At 35.1% G+C, this 16,629-nt stretch overlaps 1 protein-coding gene across 1 annotated transcript in view; it reads left to right on the forward strand.

Moving 5' to 3' along the window:
• DMD (dystrophin) overlaps nucleotides 1-16,629 on the forward strand; it is a 2,224,438-nt gene that overhangs the window by 1,436,808 nt on the left and 771,001 nt on the right. Inside the window, 1 exon segment of the mRNA XM_033201414.1 lies at nucleotides 10,499-10,684. Coding sequence (XP_033057305.1) covers nucleotides 10,499-10,684 — 186 coding nt within the window.

Consider the following 16,629-nt stretch of genomic DNA (forward strand, 5'->3'; position numbering starts at 1 on the left):
GCTTATTTCACTTGACATCATGTCTTCCAGTTCAATCCATGTTGTTGCAAATGACAGGATTTATTTCTTTCCTAAGGCTGAATAGAATTCTATTATATGCCACAATTTCTTTAACCATTCATTTATTGATGGACATTCAGGTTGATTCCATATATTGGCTATTGCAAACAGTGCTGCAGTAAACATGAGAGGGCAGATATCTCTTAAAAATACTGATTTCAATTCTTTTGGATATATGCCTAGAGATAAGATTGCTAAATCATATGGCAGTTCTATTTTTAATGTTTTGTGGATCTTCCATACTGTTTTCCACAATAATTATACTAATTTACATTCCCATCAACATTGTACAAGGGTTCTCTTTTCTCCACATCCTTGCCAACACTTATCTTTTGTCTTTTTGATAATAGTCATTCTAACAGGTATAAGATGTTATCTTATTGTGGCTTTGGTTTGCATTTCCCTGCTGATTAGGGAGGATCATCTTTTTTTTCATATGCTTGTTAGCCATTTGTATGTTTTCTTTAGAGAAATATCTATTCAGGTCCTTTGCTGTGTGTCAATACTGATATGTAAAATATGTATGGAAAATCAAAACCATAATTTATTTTTATTATATTTTTAATATGTCATGAATATTTTCAATGTAATAGGATGTTTTTCATGATATTTATTTTAATAGATGCAACATATTTCATTATATAAATGCAGTTCTATTTGGGGAGATTTCGTTTCACTTTTTCACTAGAGTGACATAATCGAACATTCTTGTCATAGATCACTGTGTTTATCTCTGATATTCACCTAGGAAAATTCATAGAAGTAGAATTTTGGAGTTGAAGGGAATGAAGACTTTTAAAGTAGTTTTATGAAATTTTCTAAAGAGAAGTATAAAGCCACATAGAAAAGTACACAAATTATAAGACTAGAAATTCAGGGATTTAAAAAAAAAAAACTTAGTGTATCCATGTTACTACCACCGAGATCAAGAATTAGAACATTACTTCAGGAGCCCCTCTCATGTTCCCTCCCAGTTATTAACCTCTCCCCTGCCACCACCCTCTCCCAAGGTAAGCATTCTTTTGACTTCTAACACCTAGATTAGTTTTGACTGTCTTTGAAATTACTGTAAACAGAATCATCCAGTATATGCCCTTGTATTTGACATGTCATGCTCAACATTATTTTTGTGATATTATTCTATGCTATTGCCTGTGCCATAGTTAGTTTAGTTTTTCTATGTATGATATTCTATTGTGTGAATATGCCACGGTTTATCCATTCTTCTAATCAATGGACATGGGTTGTGTCTATTATGGGGCTATTAGGAAAAATGCTGGTGTGATGTTCATGTCCCTTCCTGTGTATGTGTATATATTTATTTTTAATATACATGGAAGTAGAATGCCTTGGTCATAAGATGTGTACATTTGGCTTTGGAATAACCAAAAAACAGTTTTTCAATGTGGTCATTTCAATTCATTTTCACCAGCAGTATATAAGATGTCTAGTTGATCCACATATTCATGAAGAGTATGTATTTTCAACTTTATCCTTTTAACCATTTAGGTGAATGTGAAATGGTATTTCATTGTATTGTAATTTGCCATCACCTGGTAATTAGTGCCATTTTTATATCCTCTTATGTGAAATCATTATGCAAATCTTTTGCCCATTAAAAATAATAGTTTTCTTTTTCTTACTGATATAGAAGTTGGATACAAGTCCTTTGTCAGATCTATGCATTGTGAATATCTTTTTCCAACCTAAACTTTGCTTTATTTTTTCTCTTAACAATCTTTCTTGATAAATGGAGTTTGATTTATCAATCTTCTTTATGGCTAGTGCTTTTTATGTCTTGTTTAAGAAATAATAAGTTACCCTAAAATTGTTGAGATTTTTTTCTATATTTTCTTTTGAAAACTTCACTTTTTTGCCTTTTACATTGATGTCTACAAACAGTCAAGAATTGATGTTTTGTGTATGATGTGGAGAGTCAAGGTTCATGTTTTTCAAATGACTAATCAGTTAACTTGGTACTATTTACTGAAAAGATCATCCTTTTCCCGCTTACGTGACACCATTGTATAAATTAGGTAACGTTATATAGATGATTTGTTCTTACTTCAATCCCACACAGGCTTAATTATAATAAATATTCATGTCTGGTGGCAAACATTGTTAAACTTTGTTATTCTTCAAAGTTGTCTTGGATATTCTTAGCCCTTTGCACTTACATATAAATCTTAGGATTGGCATGTCAATTTTACTAAGAAATAGTTGCTGCAAGTTTGATTGAATTGCACTGAATTTATAGATTATTTGAAGAGGGCAGATATCTTTAGAGTATTGGACTTTCTAATTCATGAAGAAGGTGTATTCCTCTATTTGTTTACATTTTCTTCAATGTCTCAATAGTGTTTGTAGTCTCCATGGTAGAAGCTTACTTTTTGGTCTGAATTACCAAATTACTACCAACAAATATAGTCATGAATTGCTTAACAAATGAGATATGTTCTGAGACATGTATCATTAGGTGATTTTGTCATTGTACAATCATAGAGTGTACTTAAACAAAGATAGATGGTATAGCCTACTGCACACCCAGGCTATGTGGTATAGCACATGCTCCTAGGCTACAAACCTGCACTGCATGTGACGTACTGAATACTGTAGTCAGTTGTCACACAACAATATATGTGTATTAGACACAGAAAAGGTACAGTAAAAATACAGTATAAAAATGATAAAAATTAGTACAGATGCATACGGCACTTACCATGAATGGAACTTGCAGGACTCAAAGTTGCTCTGGGTGAGTCGATGAGTGAGTGGTATTGGTGAGCAAATGTGAAATCTAAGACATTATTATACAGTACCATACTGTTTATAAACAGTGTACACTTAGGCTACACTAAATTCATGGAGGCGTCACGCTACCTGACTTCAAACTATACTACAAGGCTACAGTAACCAAAACAGCATGGTACTGGTACCAAAATAGAGATATAGACCAATGGAACAGAACAGAGCCCTCAGAAATAATACCACACATCTACAGCCATCTGATCTTTGACAAACCTGAGAGAAACAAGAAATGGGGAAAGGATTCCCTATTCAATAAATGGTGCTGGGAAAACTGGCTAGCCATAAGTAGAAAGCTGAAACTGGATCCTTTCTTATCCTATACGAAAATTAATCAAGATGGATTAGAGACTTAAATGTTAGACCTAATACCATAAAAACCCTAGAAGAAAATCTAGGTAGTACCATTCAGGACATAGGCATGGGCAAGGACTTCATGTCTAAAACACCAAAAGCAACAGCAGCAAAAGCCAAAATGACAAATGGGATCATTAAACTAAAGAGCTTCTGAACAGCAAAAGAAACTACCATCAGAGTGAACAGGCAACCTGCAGAATGGGAGAAAATTTTTGCAACCTACTCATCTGACAAAGGGCTAATATCCAGAATCTACAAAGAACTCAAACAAATATACAAGAAAAAAACAAACAACCCCATCAAAAAGTGGGCAAAGGATATGAACAGACATTTCTCAAAAGAAGACATGCATACAGCCAACAGACACATGAAAAAATGCTCATCACCACTCGCCATCAAAGAAATGCAAATCAAAACCACAATGAGATACCATCTCACACCAGTTAGAATGGCAATCATTAAGAAGTCAGGAAACAACAGGTGTTGGAGAGGATGTGGAGAAATAGGAACACTTTTACACTGTTGGTGGGATTGTAAACTAGTTCAACCATTATGGAAAACAGTATGGCAATTCCTCAAGGATCTAGAACTAGATGTACCATATGACCCAGCCATCCCACTACTGGGTATATACCCAAAGGATTATAAATTATTCTACTACAAAGACACATGCACACGTATGTTTATTGCGGCACTATTCACAATAGCAAAGACTTGGAATCAACCCAAATGTCCATCTGTGACAGACTGGATTAAGAAAATGTGGCACATATACACCATGGAATACTATGCAGCCATAAAAAAGGATGAATTTGCGTCCTTTTAGGGACATGGATGCAGCTGGAAACCATCATCTTCTTAGCAAACTATCACAAGAACAGAAAACCAAACACCGCATGTTCTCACTCATAGGTGGGAACTGAACAATGAGATCACTTGGACTCGGGAAGGGGAACATCACACACTGGGGCCTATCATGGGGAGGAGGGAGGAGGGAGGGATTGCATTGGGGAGTTATACATGATATAAATGACGAATTGATGGGTGCTGACGAGTTGATGGGTGCAGCACACCAACATGGCACAGTATACATATGTAACAAACCTGCACGTTATGCACATGTACCCTACAACTTAAAGTATAATAAAAAAAAATGAAAAAATAAATAAATAAATAAATAAATTCATGAAGACACATTTTTTCTTTTTCTTTTTTTTTTTTTTTTTTGTATTTTTATTCGAGACAGGGTTTTACCGTGTTAGCCAGGATGATCTAGATCTCCTGACCTCGTGATCCACCCACCTCGGCCTCCCAAATTGCTGGGATTACAGGCGTGAGCCACCCCACCCAGCCCATTTTTTTTCTTTTATGATAAGTTAACCTTAGCTTATGGTAACTTTTTTACTTTATAAACTTTTTTTTAAGTTTTTGACTCTGTGATAACACTTAGCTTAAAACATAAACACGTTGAACATCTGTACAAAAATATTTGTATATCCTTATTGTATCAGCTTTTTTATTTTTAATATTTTGCTGTTTAAGCTTTTCTGTTAAAAAGTAAAACACAAACACGCACATGAGCCTAGGCCTACAATGGTGAGGATCATCAATATCACTGTCTTCCACTTCCGCACGCTGTCCCCCACTGGAAGGTCTTCAGGGGCAATGAAACATTCCTGAAACTACCATCTCATATGATAACAATGCCTTCTTTTGAACTACTTCCTGAAGGACCAGCCGGAGGCTGTTTACAGTTAACTTATTTTTAATAAGTAGAAGAAGTACATTCTAAAATAACAATTAAAAGTATAATAAATGCATAAACCAATAACGGTCATTTATTATCATTATCAAGTATTGTGTACATACTTGTCTGTGCTATATTTTTATACAACTGGCAGTGCAGTAGGTTTGCTTACACCAGCATCACCATAAACATGAGAGTAATTCATTGCACTGTGACGTCACTAGGTAATAGGAATTTTTCAGCTCCATTGTAAGCTCATAGGATCACAGTCAGTCTGTTGTTGATTGAAATATGGTGAATGACTGTATAATTAGGGCTCCAATGAAGATCATAAAATTGCTTGTTTTCCAGAACTTTGACAAATCCTTTTATAGAAACTAATATAATAGATAATAATAGTATATCATTGCTGTTTTCATTTGCACTTCACTGATTACTAACTGTTTGGATTTTTTCTTGTTTATTGGCTGTTTACATTTTTTGTCAATTTCTTTTTATGTTTTTTATCCAGTTTTCCAGTAGATTTTTCCTTTTTTATTCATTAAAATACATTTTTGTATACTAAAATTATTACCCTGTGTCTAATATATGCTGCAAATATTTCCAGTTGTCATTTGTTTACATTTTGATTATTGGCTTTAATTTATAGATGAACAATATACATACTATATTCAATCTTTGTTAAATCCTTTTTTTCTTCTAAAGGGCTTCCCCACACCAATATTTTATTCCAGTTCTTCCTATTTTTATGCTTAACACTTAATTTTTCTAAATTTTTTTGTGTTATGAAATCCATCTTAATATGTTTATTTCTAAAACAGACACTTTTGTTTATCTTAATGTTAAAACTTCTATACATTTGAAATTAACCTTCAGAAATTGAAAGAATAAGGAAAGTAATCTTGTGTGAAATTAGGTCAAGATTTGCTTAGATACTAAATTAACATGTAAGGGAATTGAACGTGTTTAATTGTTTTCTTTCACCACAGGGAACACGTTGTATGAAGAGCATGGTTTTATAATACTTAAAAGGATTATTAGAAAAATGATGTATTTTACTGGTGAGGTGTTTGTGTCTATACTTCGATGTGAATGCAAAATAGTAATATAAAAGTAAATTAATTTAAAACACATAGAATCTTATACAAACCTTACTCTTTTTCCACGTTTACATTACTCACACCTGTTATATTTTTCCATGAACTGTTTGGAATACTCTCAATTCCTAGAAACTGTTTTTAAAGTGGAGAAGAGCACAAAAGATTATGTGTTAAAAGTACTTGATTTCCACACAACCATTAAGAGATATTGCCAAAGAAAACTATTCAGAGCATTTTTCACTGATGGCTTTAGATATGTTATACCAGAATAATAATGATTCATTATTAAAATATGCAAAGTGTAATTTCTCAACAACATTTTGTGGTAGGAAGATGAGCTAGTACAGTAGTTTTCCTTATTAAATAATGTTTTACAAAAGTAATTGACATGGTTTGGCTGTGTCCTCCCCCCCCCAAATTTCACCTTGAATTGTAATAATTCCCACATGTCAAGGCTGGGGCCAGGTGGAGATAACTGAATCATGGATAAGGATCCCTCATACTGTTCTCCTGATAATCAATAAATTTCACAAGATCTGATAGTTTTATAAATGGGAGTTCCCCTGACCAATCTCTCTTCCCTACTGCCATGTAAAATGTGTTTTTGCTTCTTCTTTGCCTTCTGTCATGATTGTGAGGCCTCCCCTACCATATAGAACTGTGAATCCATTAAACCTCTTTCCTTTATAAATCACCCAGTCTCAGATATGTCTTATTTGTAGTGTGAGAGCAGACTAATACAGTAATGCATTTACACTGTTCAAAATATAAAAGGTACAGTTAAAAATATCTCAGCCTATCCATCATCTGCTCTACCCTCACCGAGCATTGACCTTAATTCTAGAAACAAATCTACAAAATAAATTCCTGAGAATAAAATTTCCGGGTCAAAGGTTACGTGCTTTTCATTGATACGGCCAAACTACCTTCCATAAGAGGTACACAAATGTATACTTCTCATCAGCCGTGTAGAAGAGTCTGCATTTTCCCACAGCCTTGGCAGCATAGTGTATTTGCAGACTTGAATTTTTGCCAGTGCAATAGATGAAGCTCTAATTTTCATTTCTCTCATTATTACCAAGGTTAAGCTTCTGTTCATGCATTTAAAATCCTTTGTATTTTCTTTTCTGTGAACTGTCCCTATCTTTTGTCCAATTTTCTTTTGAGTTGTTGGCCTTTTTCTTATTAACTTGCAAAAGCTCTTTTATGTATTAGAAAAATTAGTCCCTTAACTTAGATATGAGTCACAAACATTTATTTTTCATAATTGTTCATTTGTTTTTGATTTTGCCTATGGCTTTTTTGGTCATGCAGAAGCTTTTGATTTTTTATATAGTCCAGTTTAGTGATATTTTTGTCTGTTAATTAAAGTTGTTTAACTTGAGGATACAATTTACTTTTGTGTGTGTGTGGTTGACTACTATAGACATATATTGCTTCTTACATTGAAAAAATAATAATCCTGAATTTGGAAATTGCTTTTAACAAACTTTTGTTGAAGGTCTATCATATTTAGGAACAGAGCTTGTTTGACCCAGAAATCAAAGGTCAGTGAGAAGGATCAATGTAAATAAAAAGTTAAATAGCATGAGGTAAATGTTATGATGGTGGGAAAGACAGGGTCTGAGAGGATAAAACTAAAGCAACGTCATAATTAAGCTGAAAATTCTTCTCATGATAAGCTATCATTTCATTATTCCAGATATTAGTCAAATCTGACCCATTACACTGTTTTTGTTTTTTGTTTTTTGTTTGTCAGGAATTGTTTTACCTCTATTACAAGGAAGGGATAGTATGGGAGGATAATAAGGAAACCAGCAATCTGAGTTAAACGTTACACAGATTTCTGTGCTTATATATGAAGCCTAAATGAAACGTGAACAATTTCATGATAGATAAAAAGGGGTTCATCGCTCAGTTTTAGAGAGTTTAGGAAAATATGATGGCTATTATCTCAGTAGCTTTAGAGTCTAGAGGCTTTTAGAGGTTGTTAGTTGAAGCTATAAAACGCTTTTTACATCTACTTGTGAGTAGAAAATGATCCAATAAAAATAAAATGTTTAGTTACCTCCTTTAAAATTCTTGAAAAATAAGTTGAGGACATTATTAGATCATGTATTACAGACGTAGGATTATATTTGTAACATCACCTACATCACACACACACACAGGAAAGTTCAGCACCACAGGTGTAGTTATGGATTTGAACTTACAAAACACAAATCGAGCAAAGAGAACAATATCTCAATTCATGATTCATGGACATTCTGTGCTACCTGAAATACGATACTTCTTTTGTCCAGCTCTCACCCACACAGGAAAGGCTGCCAGGAATGAGAGACAAGATGTGTGCAGGTCACCTTCAACAGGAGCCACCACCTGTATTTCCCATCAATCTTTTACACCATTGTAGTCACGTGGATCCAAGGACTGTATTCCAACTGACAGCTCCCGCAATGAGGTGCAGTTCCGCACAACAAAGGCAGGCCCAGCATCTCCCATTCATTCATCTAAAGTTAGTGTTTCCAAGGAAACAGTGCTGTGGGAGCCTAGGGTCAGTCCCAGACTGACCTGCAACAGTCCAGGCTGGATGTTAATCCTTTACTTATACATTCTCATGAATTTTTCACAACATATATGCATGCATTTACAAGATGTTTCAGTGTACATATTGTTTACATATACAATCTTGTTTAAAATTTTTTTCTATACATTAATTGATTTTTTCTCCACAACTTTTTCCTTTTCATCTCCTAACTCTTGTATCCAATTAAAGAATGTACTTATTTAAAAAGTATCTAAAACAATTGTTCCAAAGCATGTGACATTGTTTATGTGACACACTAGTATATTATCTAGTTTATTTATAAAATCTTCTCTATTATTATTTGTAATATTATATTATTATGGAACAGATGTATATTATAAAATTTTATTCATATTGCAGTGTAATATTTTGTATTACAATGGTATTATTAATAGTCTCATAAAGAGCTATCATTACAAGTTTAAATTCTTTATTCTGGGTTATCGGTTTTAACTCTTGACATTCTGAAGAAAACAGTTTTACTCTTGTTTATTCTGGCTTTTTTTTTTTTTTTTTTTTTTTTTTTTTTTGTAGAGATGGGTTTGTTGCTATGATGCCCAGGCTCATCTCGAACTCCTGGGCTCAAGCAATTCTTCTGCCTCAGCCTCCCAAAGTGCTGGTATTACAGGCATGAGCTACAGTGCCCAGCCTATCCTGGCTCTTTATTTACTTGTAAGCTTGAGCAATAATCACTACTATTTAATAACTTTATTGTCATTCACTATTATGCAGAGTATTGCTCTAAGGTATGTTCAGGGATGACTTTATTGAGTCCTAACAGTAATCCTATGAAGTAGGTGTTACCATTGTCCCCAGTCTATAGAGGAGGCATTGAGAGTTAGAGAAAACTGGGCTAAAATGTTAGGCAAGAACTAGAACAAGAATTGAAATCCAAGTGGCCTAACTCTAGACCTCACAATGTTTAATGCCATGTCATACTGCTTCCTAACCTATTTAATGATTTTTCAACCCCAACGTCATCATCCATGTGGTAATGGGATCATAATAATATCTATATCATAGCATTGTTGGATGCATTAAGGAAGTCTACAAAAGTGAAACTTCCAAGGACGATGGTTGGCACACACTGATCTCTTAATAAAAATAACCTATAATCTTTCTGTTATAGTCTACTCTAATCCAAATGTTCTTTTTACTTCCCATCTCAAGCACCTGCTTCTGTTTACTAGGACTCACAAACTATAGCTTACAAAAACACATAACTTGCCAATTTTCCTTGTACATAAAAGGACTTCCTTTTACAGTCTTCCATGACATAAAAGAAAGCTAGAAGCAAGTATAGTAGAAGAAATGATTGCTATACAAACAAAAGTATAGTTGGTTTGGTTTTAATTTTAGGATACGCACTGAATAAAAATTACTCATTTGGGATTTAGAAGACCTGTGTTATATATCTGGTACTAATGCTGAATAACTTGGCTTATTCATTTTTATAACTACAAAGGAAGTGTGTCTGGCATATAATACACAACATACCAGTATATTTAGTAACTGAGTGAATAAATGAAATATGTACTTCTTTACTTTATCAGTTGCAGTTGGCTTTGCATTTGTGTAAGGTGTGTGTTTTGTAATTCCAAAACGGCATTAGTTTCTTTAAAGCAAAGAATTTTTGTAGCGTGTTAATGAATAATTTCTAATACATTGGTTAAATACCAACATGTCATATATGTAAATAATCAATATTATACTGCTAAAATAACAAACATCAGTCAGATTCTGCAACATTTCATGATAAATAACTTTTGAAAATATATTTCTAAACATTTTGGTTTATGCCTTGAGAATTATTTACCTTTTTAAAATGTATTTTCCTTTCAGGTTTCCAGAGCTTTACCTGAGAAACAAGGAGAAATTGAAGCTCAAATAAAAGACCTTGGGCAGCTTGAAAAAAAGCTTGAAGACCTTGAAGAGCAGTTAAATCATCTGCTCCTGTGGTTGTCTCCTATTAGGAATCAGTTGGAAATTTATAACCAACCAAACCAAGAAGGACCATTTGACATTAAGGTAGGGACATTTTGTTTAAATATTTTTTTTTTTTAAGAAAAATGGCAATATCACTGAATTTTCTCATTCTGTATCATTACTAAAGAAAAATTATTACTTGTTAAAGCATGGTAAGGAAGACTTTATTCAGGATCACTGCAATAGGCACAGGTACCACTGCCATGGAGTATTACAGGAGGTCGGGTGGAGAGAGATTGGGCTCAACTCCAAATACAGCACAGGGGAAGTAGGAATTTATAGCCAAGGAGCAGGGTAGGAGTCAGTAGATGGAAAATTAAGAGGAAACGTCAGGGGTAAGTGGGATTCTGGCTAAACCAACCTCACAGGATTCTTGCTGAAGATGGGCCAGGGTTATCAGACAATCCCTGGGGAGATGGCAGAGAATACTGAGGGTGATCAGGTACCAAGGGTAAAGGGTTCTTGCAAAACTGACAGGCTTCTTTGCTGAAACTGGATTTTACAGGGGAGTGCAAAGATGAGCCAAGGTGAAGGTTCAGAAGCCTGACTCAAGTTTAGTCAGGCAGGGAATCTTTGTCATCATCATCATCATTGTCGTCATAATGATAATAATAATTATTATTTTACTAGAATATGCTACTTTTTCCTCGACATTTACTAGAAATAAATGGTTGAATAAGGTCTTCATTAAATTCATATTACTAGAACGCCTGTGTCATATTTGTTACTATGATACATTTTCTATCCCTGTTTTAATTGTGCTTAATACATATTCATAGATTCCTTATCCAAAATTGAAGTTGTTTATGAGATTAGGTTCCTAAAATATAATGTCTGGGCTCTTTTGTAGACATTGTAAAGCCCTCTCAGACTGACTACACTTTACCTTTCTATCTTCTCATTCTGCCAGCAATCTCCCCATATAGTCTAGCCACATCAAATTACTTGGTAACTTTCCATCCATGTAATTTCATGTCATACCTGTGATCTTGATTTTCTCTGTTCTTTAAATGACTTCTTTCAGTTTATTTTGATATAATGAATTTTCTTTCATTCTTTGGGAATGAATTCAAAGTCATTGCCTCCTCCGAGTTTTCTTCCGTACCCCAAGTAGAGTTAGAATCCCTGTTAGGATTTCTTATAAACCTCTTTATGCATCTCCATTGTTCATATGTTGATTTACACTTAAATTTTATACATCTGAATATTTCATTACAAATCTGCACTGTTCTTTGAGTGCATAGGGTATTCTCTTATTTATCTCTGTTTCTCCACTCATATCACACACATTCAGTCCAGGATCCAGTAAATGATGGTTACTCGTAAGTGTTTTTAAGTCAATGGATAAAGATGGTACCAGGGCACCCAGAATACTAATGAGATGCTGCAGGTAAGCATAGGGCTTTAGACAGTCCTGCCAATTGAACACCACTATCTCCTTCTTTTAGTGTCCTTATAAATGCTGAGTGATCCTCTTTTCTCCCTTTTAAGGAATCTATTCCAAAGATTCTTTCAATATGCTGCCCTGTTTTGCGTCTCCTTATTGGCCAAAATCTTTAAGTAACCAATCAAATAAACCAATCATTGAAATTACAATCTATTAATGAATGTATTGTTGGACAACTTCAGAGTGAAAAAGATAAGTAACATTTTTGAGTAGTTTTTCTTTTCTTTAATTGACTTTAATTGTTAAATTTATTTACTTTCCAGGATTGTAAAAACGTAACATTTTCATCTCCATTTAACTGTTGTTTTGATAGAACTGAGAACAAAGGAAAAGGAAGTTTGAGAATATTCTAGTGAAGAGGAAGTAAAAGTTTGGGGAAGATGGGCATGTGTGATAATAAGGAGATAGAGAGAAGTTTGCTACAACTAAAATGAGTTAGATTAGCAAAATGTTCTTCACTATGTTTACCGTACTTCCTCCTGACACTTATGTCTACCATTCTGATAGCTACTCCCCAAGAGCAGATGGCACTGTGGAAGTCTCAAGTAGACATCATTTCACCAGGACAAAACTCAGCCTACTCAGCCAGTGGCACAGTCTTGGGTTCAGTCTGATGATTAAGTTTATGAGATGCAATAGGCTTTACCCAGTAAAAAATTTAGTAGCTTTAAGAAATTATACAGGATGGGTAACAAAAGCCTGCACATTAAAGGCACAGGGGAAGTCTTGATACTGAGACGTGGCTTCTGATGTCCCCCACCCTGCATTTTAGTCATATGTGATCACAAGGGGCAAGACTGGGTGAGTACAAAACACATCATCGTCTCAGGGAAGCCATCAGTTCTAGGATCCTGACCATTTCTCCACTTAGCTAGTACATAATGTACTCAGAGGTATTTGACTAGCTCCTATTCACCAGTACAACTACATCTCATGAATACTGATTTTTCATTGCTCAATAAACAACCCCAACAAGAAAGTGCAGTTACTTGGCCCAATACACAATAACCTTAGCCAAATTCTCAATTATCTTATATCCCATATATTCTTAAAAGGTAATTGACGTAATATTGCAAAGAGGAAAGGCCATAAAGTCTTTCCTCCCAACCAGAAATAGTTTTTGTAGCTCACGGTAAAAGCACATTCTACTCTTTTAATGCAATCTTTGGTTAAAATGTGCCTCTTTATTATAATAATTTTAAAAATACTCAATGCTAGCTATCTCTCTTCCTGGAATACATTTAAGAAAAGATTGTTTTTAATCCCTTGGTACAAATAGATCCTGTTGACTCAACCAAAATGACTTTAGTCCCAGTCTGTGCCCCCCAGAATGGTTTTCAACTACTGAAAACCCACATTGGGTCTTTAATTGTCTATGGCCCATAAGCTTCTGCCAATGGGTCCCTGCAGTTTGAAGTGAAAGCCATGCTCGGTTGTGTTAATCACTTTTCTTTATCAAAGCTACAAGTCACCACTCTCACTGCTGTGTATAGTTTCTGAGAGTCATGATATTTGCCTCCTGCAGCTTGTTTTAATTCACTGAGGGGAAAGGGAGCTGCTTTTTTCCTGGCAGAAAACTCCTTGGCTTCAGTCCCTTGAGCATATTCCGAGACTTTTATCTCTGGAGTGCAGATTTCAAAAATACTCTTTTAGCCTTTTTCTTCTGCTTGTGGCTGTGTCCAAGGTAGGGGGAGGGGAAACATAAAATCATAGATTTGATGACTTGCGAGTTTCTCCCAATAATTCCCAAACCCCTGGCTTATAATTAGGAAATGGTGACCCTGTGTGAATAATATTTACCTTGTTTTTTTTTTTATCCCTCTTTGTCTAGCTTCCATTCCTTATCACTAATAAATGATTTATTAAGATTGCACAGGTTTTCTGATTTAAGATATGGGATGTTAGTCCTTACAGCCTGCTGTATTCCTCTGTTTAAATGAATTAAACTATTTTTCCATTAAAGAAAGATGCGACACTAGACTTTGCTTTACTTAGTTTCAAACTATTGAACACCAAAAATAAAATGTTTGAGGAGTTTTGAGCCCATGCTCTTTTTTTTAACACAAGGAAAAAAAAATTGCCTTTAATAAAATCTTAAGAAAGAGTTAATGCAAAGAAAGTAGATCTACAAACAGCCACACCACTAGCTCCAAATCCTAAATGTAAAGAAACTTGCTTTGTCTGGCCATGGTGGCCATGGCTGCCTCGGAAACAAAGGGTCTGAGGCCTTGCCGTTTGGGTAGTTTGTTTTCTCTAGTCAAACTCTGAGCACACCTGTTAGAAAAATATGTAATATCCTCTGTGAACCTCAGTTTTGTCTGCTTGGTACTTCACGCTTATTGATGAAATGCAGCTAGCTGTGTAATGAAACCCAAATAAAAAAGGCTTTAAGGGCTGTGTTCTAATACATTGTTTATGCTGGAGTGAAAATTGACTGCACATTGCTTGGTTTGTGCAATTTACTCCCGAAATATTCCTATTCAGGAAATCCTGCAAATAGCAATATTCATCTTGAAAATCACCTCACAGAACCCTAGCAAGCTGAGAAACATAATCAATGAGATCGTGATGTAGAGGGTGAAAATTAGGCGTAATCACAGCCCTTTCCCATCAGTCAGCCCACTAAAAGGCATGCCTTTGAATTTTGATTTTCAGATATACTCTCAGTTTAGACATAAAATATGTTGATTTCAGATTTCAGAAATGATAATTGAATGCTAAGATCCCGGGACCAGTTTAGAATTTCTATAAAGGGTCTTATGTTTTTAATATTTGATGAATGCCTTCAATAATGAGCTAGATGTATACCATTTATCTGACATAAGACTGACTACTGCTTTCCAAACTTTTTATTAAAATATGAGGTGTGGTAGGGCACATAATTTTATGTTAAGGCTTAGTGACATCTTAATCACAGGGAGGGGTTTTTATCCTCTCCTCTAGAATCACTTTCCTTGTGTGGTTTATAAATGAACATGACATGTGGCTCTGCTGGCTCTTCCTTATAGTATAAGGAACATAATTGTCCATAATGTCAAATCCATGTTGAAAACTACCAAAGGACTCAATTGTAATGACTGATCATTAAAGTCATTGAACACTGCGTGTGTTCACACTGCTGTGAGTGTTGTCAAAGCAAAATTGCATTAGACAACAGGCAAGAAAGACTGTGTTCAAAACTTTTGCAACAAGAGGAGAGAGATTGAACTCAATTCTGCTGAAACAAAAGGCAGGAAAACCTTTAAGTGCTGAGATTAGTTAGTGGGAAAGCACTAGATATCAGGAGGGAGGTTAGGCAATGTGCTTAGTTAGGCCATCTGTGTTTGCTGATTGGCACTTATCAAAGTTAGATTCCTATCCTCCCAACAGAAGACTAGCAGATAGGGGTGCTATCTTTTCTGATGATTCTATATCAAAGTGCTAGCTCCCAAGTCCTTGAGAAAGTTTATTCCTGAAGTATAAAAGTGACAAGAGGCTAGGAGAATATTTGTATCTCAAAAAAGTAGAGAAATAATTTATAAAGTTTTCTAAAGTAAATGCTCTAAGAAAAGGAAGGTCAGGTCTAAAGTCAGGAAGAAATTTGTCTCAAATGTAGTCAAGCTCATCGTATTTTTAAAGCTTTCTTTGTCAACTCTCCATTTTGTTCAGTTTTCCCATTGAAAAACTTAGGAACGCTAGTTCATCTGGTTAATTTCAGCAGGTTTCTGTTGTTGAAGTACTAGCTGAACCAACTCTGAGACTTGGTAGTAATCAGATATTTCATGACGGAGATTTCTATGAAAGTTAGAAAGAAGACAAAGATTACTGGTTGAACCAGACTGCAAACTCAGTTTTTTTTTTTTTCCAGCTAATTTCTGTTGTTCTCTTTATTATTATTATTATTATACTTTAAGTTCTAGGGTACATGTGCATAACGTGGTTTGTTGCATATGTATACTTGTGCCATGTTGGTGTGCTGCACCCATCAACTCATCAGCACCCGTCAACTCGTCCTTTACATCAGGTATAACTCCCAGTGCAATCCCTCCCCCCTCCCCCCTCCCCATAATAGGCCCCAGTGTGTGATGTTCCCCTTCCCGAGTCCGAGTGATGTCATTGTTCAGTTCCCACCTATGACTGAGAACATGCGGTGTTTGGTTTTCTGTTCTTGTGATAGTTTGCTGAGAATGATGGTTTCCAGCTGCACCCATGTCCCTACAAAGGATACAAACTGATCCATTTTATGGCTGCATAGTATTCCATGGTATATATGTGCCACATTTTCTTAATCCAGTCTGTCACAGGTGGACATTTGGGTTGATTCCAAGTCTTTGCTATTGTGAATAGTGCCGCAATAAACATACGTGTGCATGTGTCTTTATAGCAGCATGATTTATAATCCTTTGGGTATACACCCAATAATGGGATGGCTGGGTCATATGGTACTTCTAGTTCTAGATCCTTGAGGAATCTCCATACTGTTTTCCATAATGGGTGAACTAGTTTACAATCCCACCAACAGTGTAAAAGTGTTCCTATTTCTCCACATCCTCTCCAGCAC

Source organism: Trachypithecus francoisi, unplaced genomic scaffold, assembly GCF_009764315.1.
Source record: "Trachypithecus francoisi isolate TF-2019V2 unplaced genomic scaffold, Tfra_2.0 Lachesis_group6, whole genome shotgun sequence".
Lineage (NCBI taxonomy): Eukaryota > Metazoa > Chordata > Mammalia > Primates > Cercopithecidae > Trachypithecus > Trachypithecus francoisi.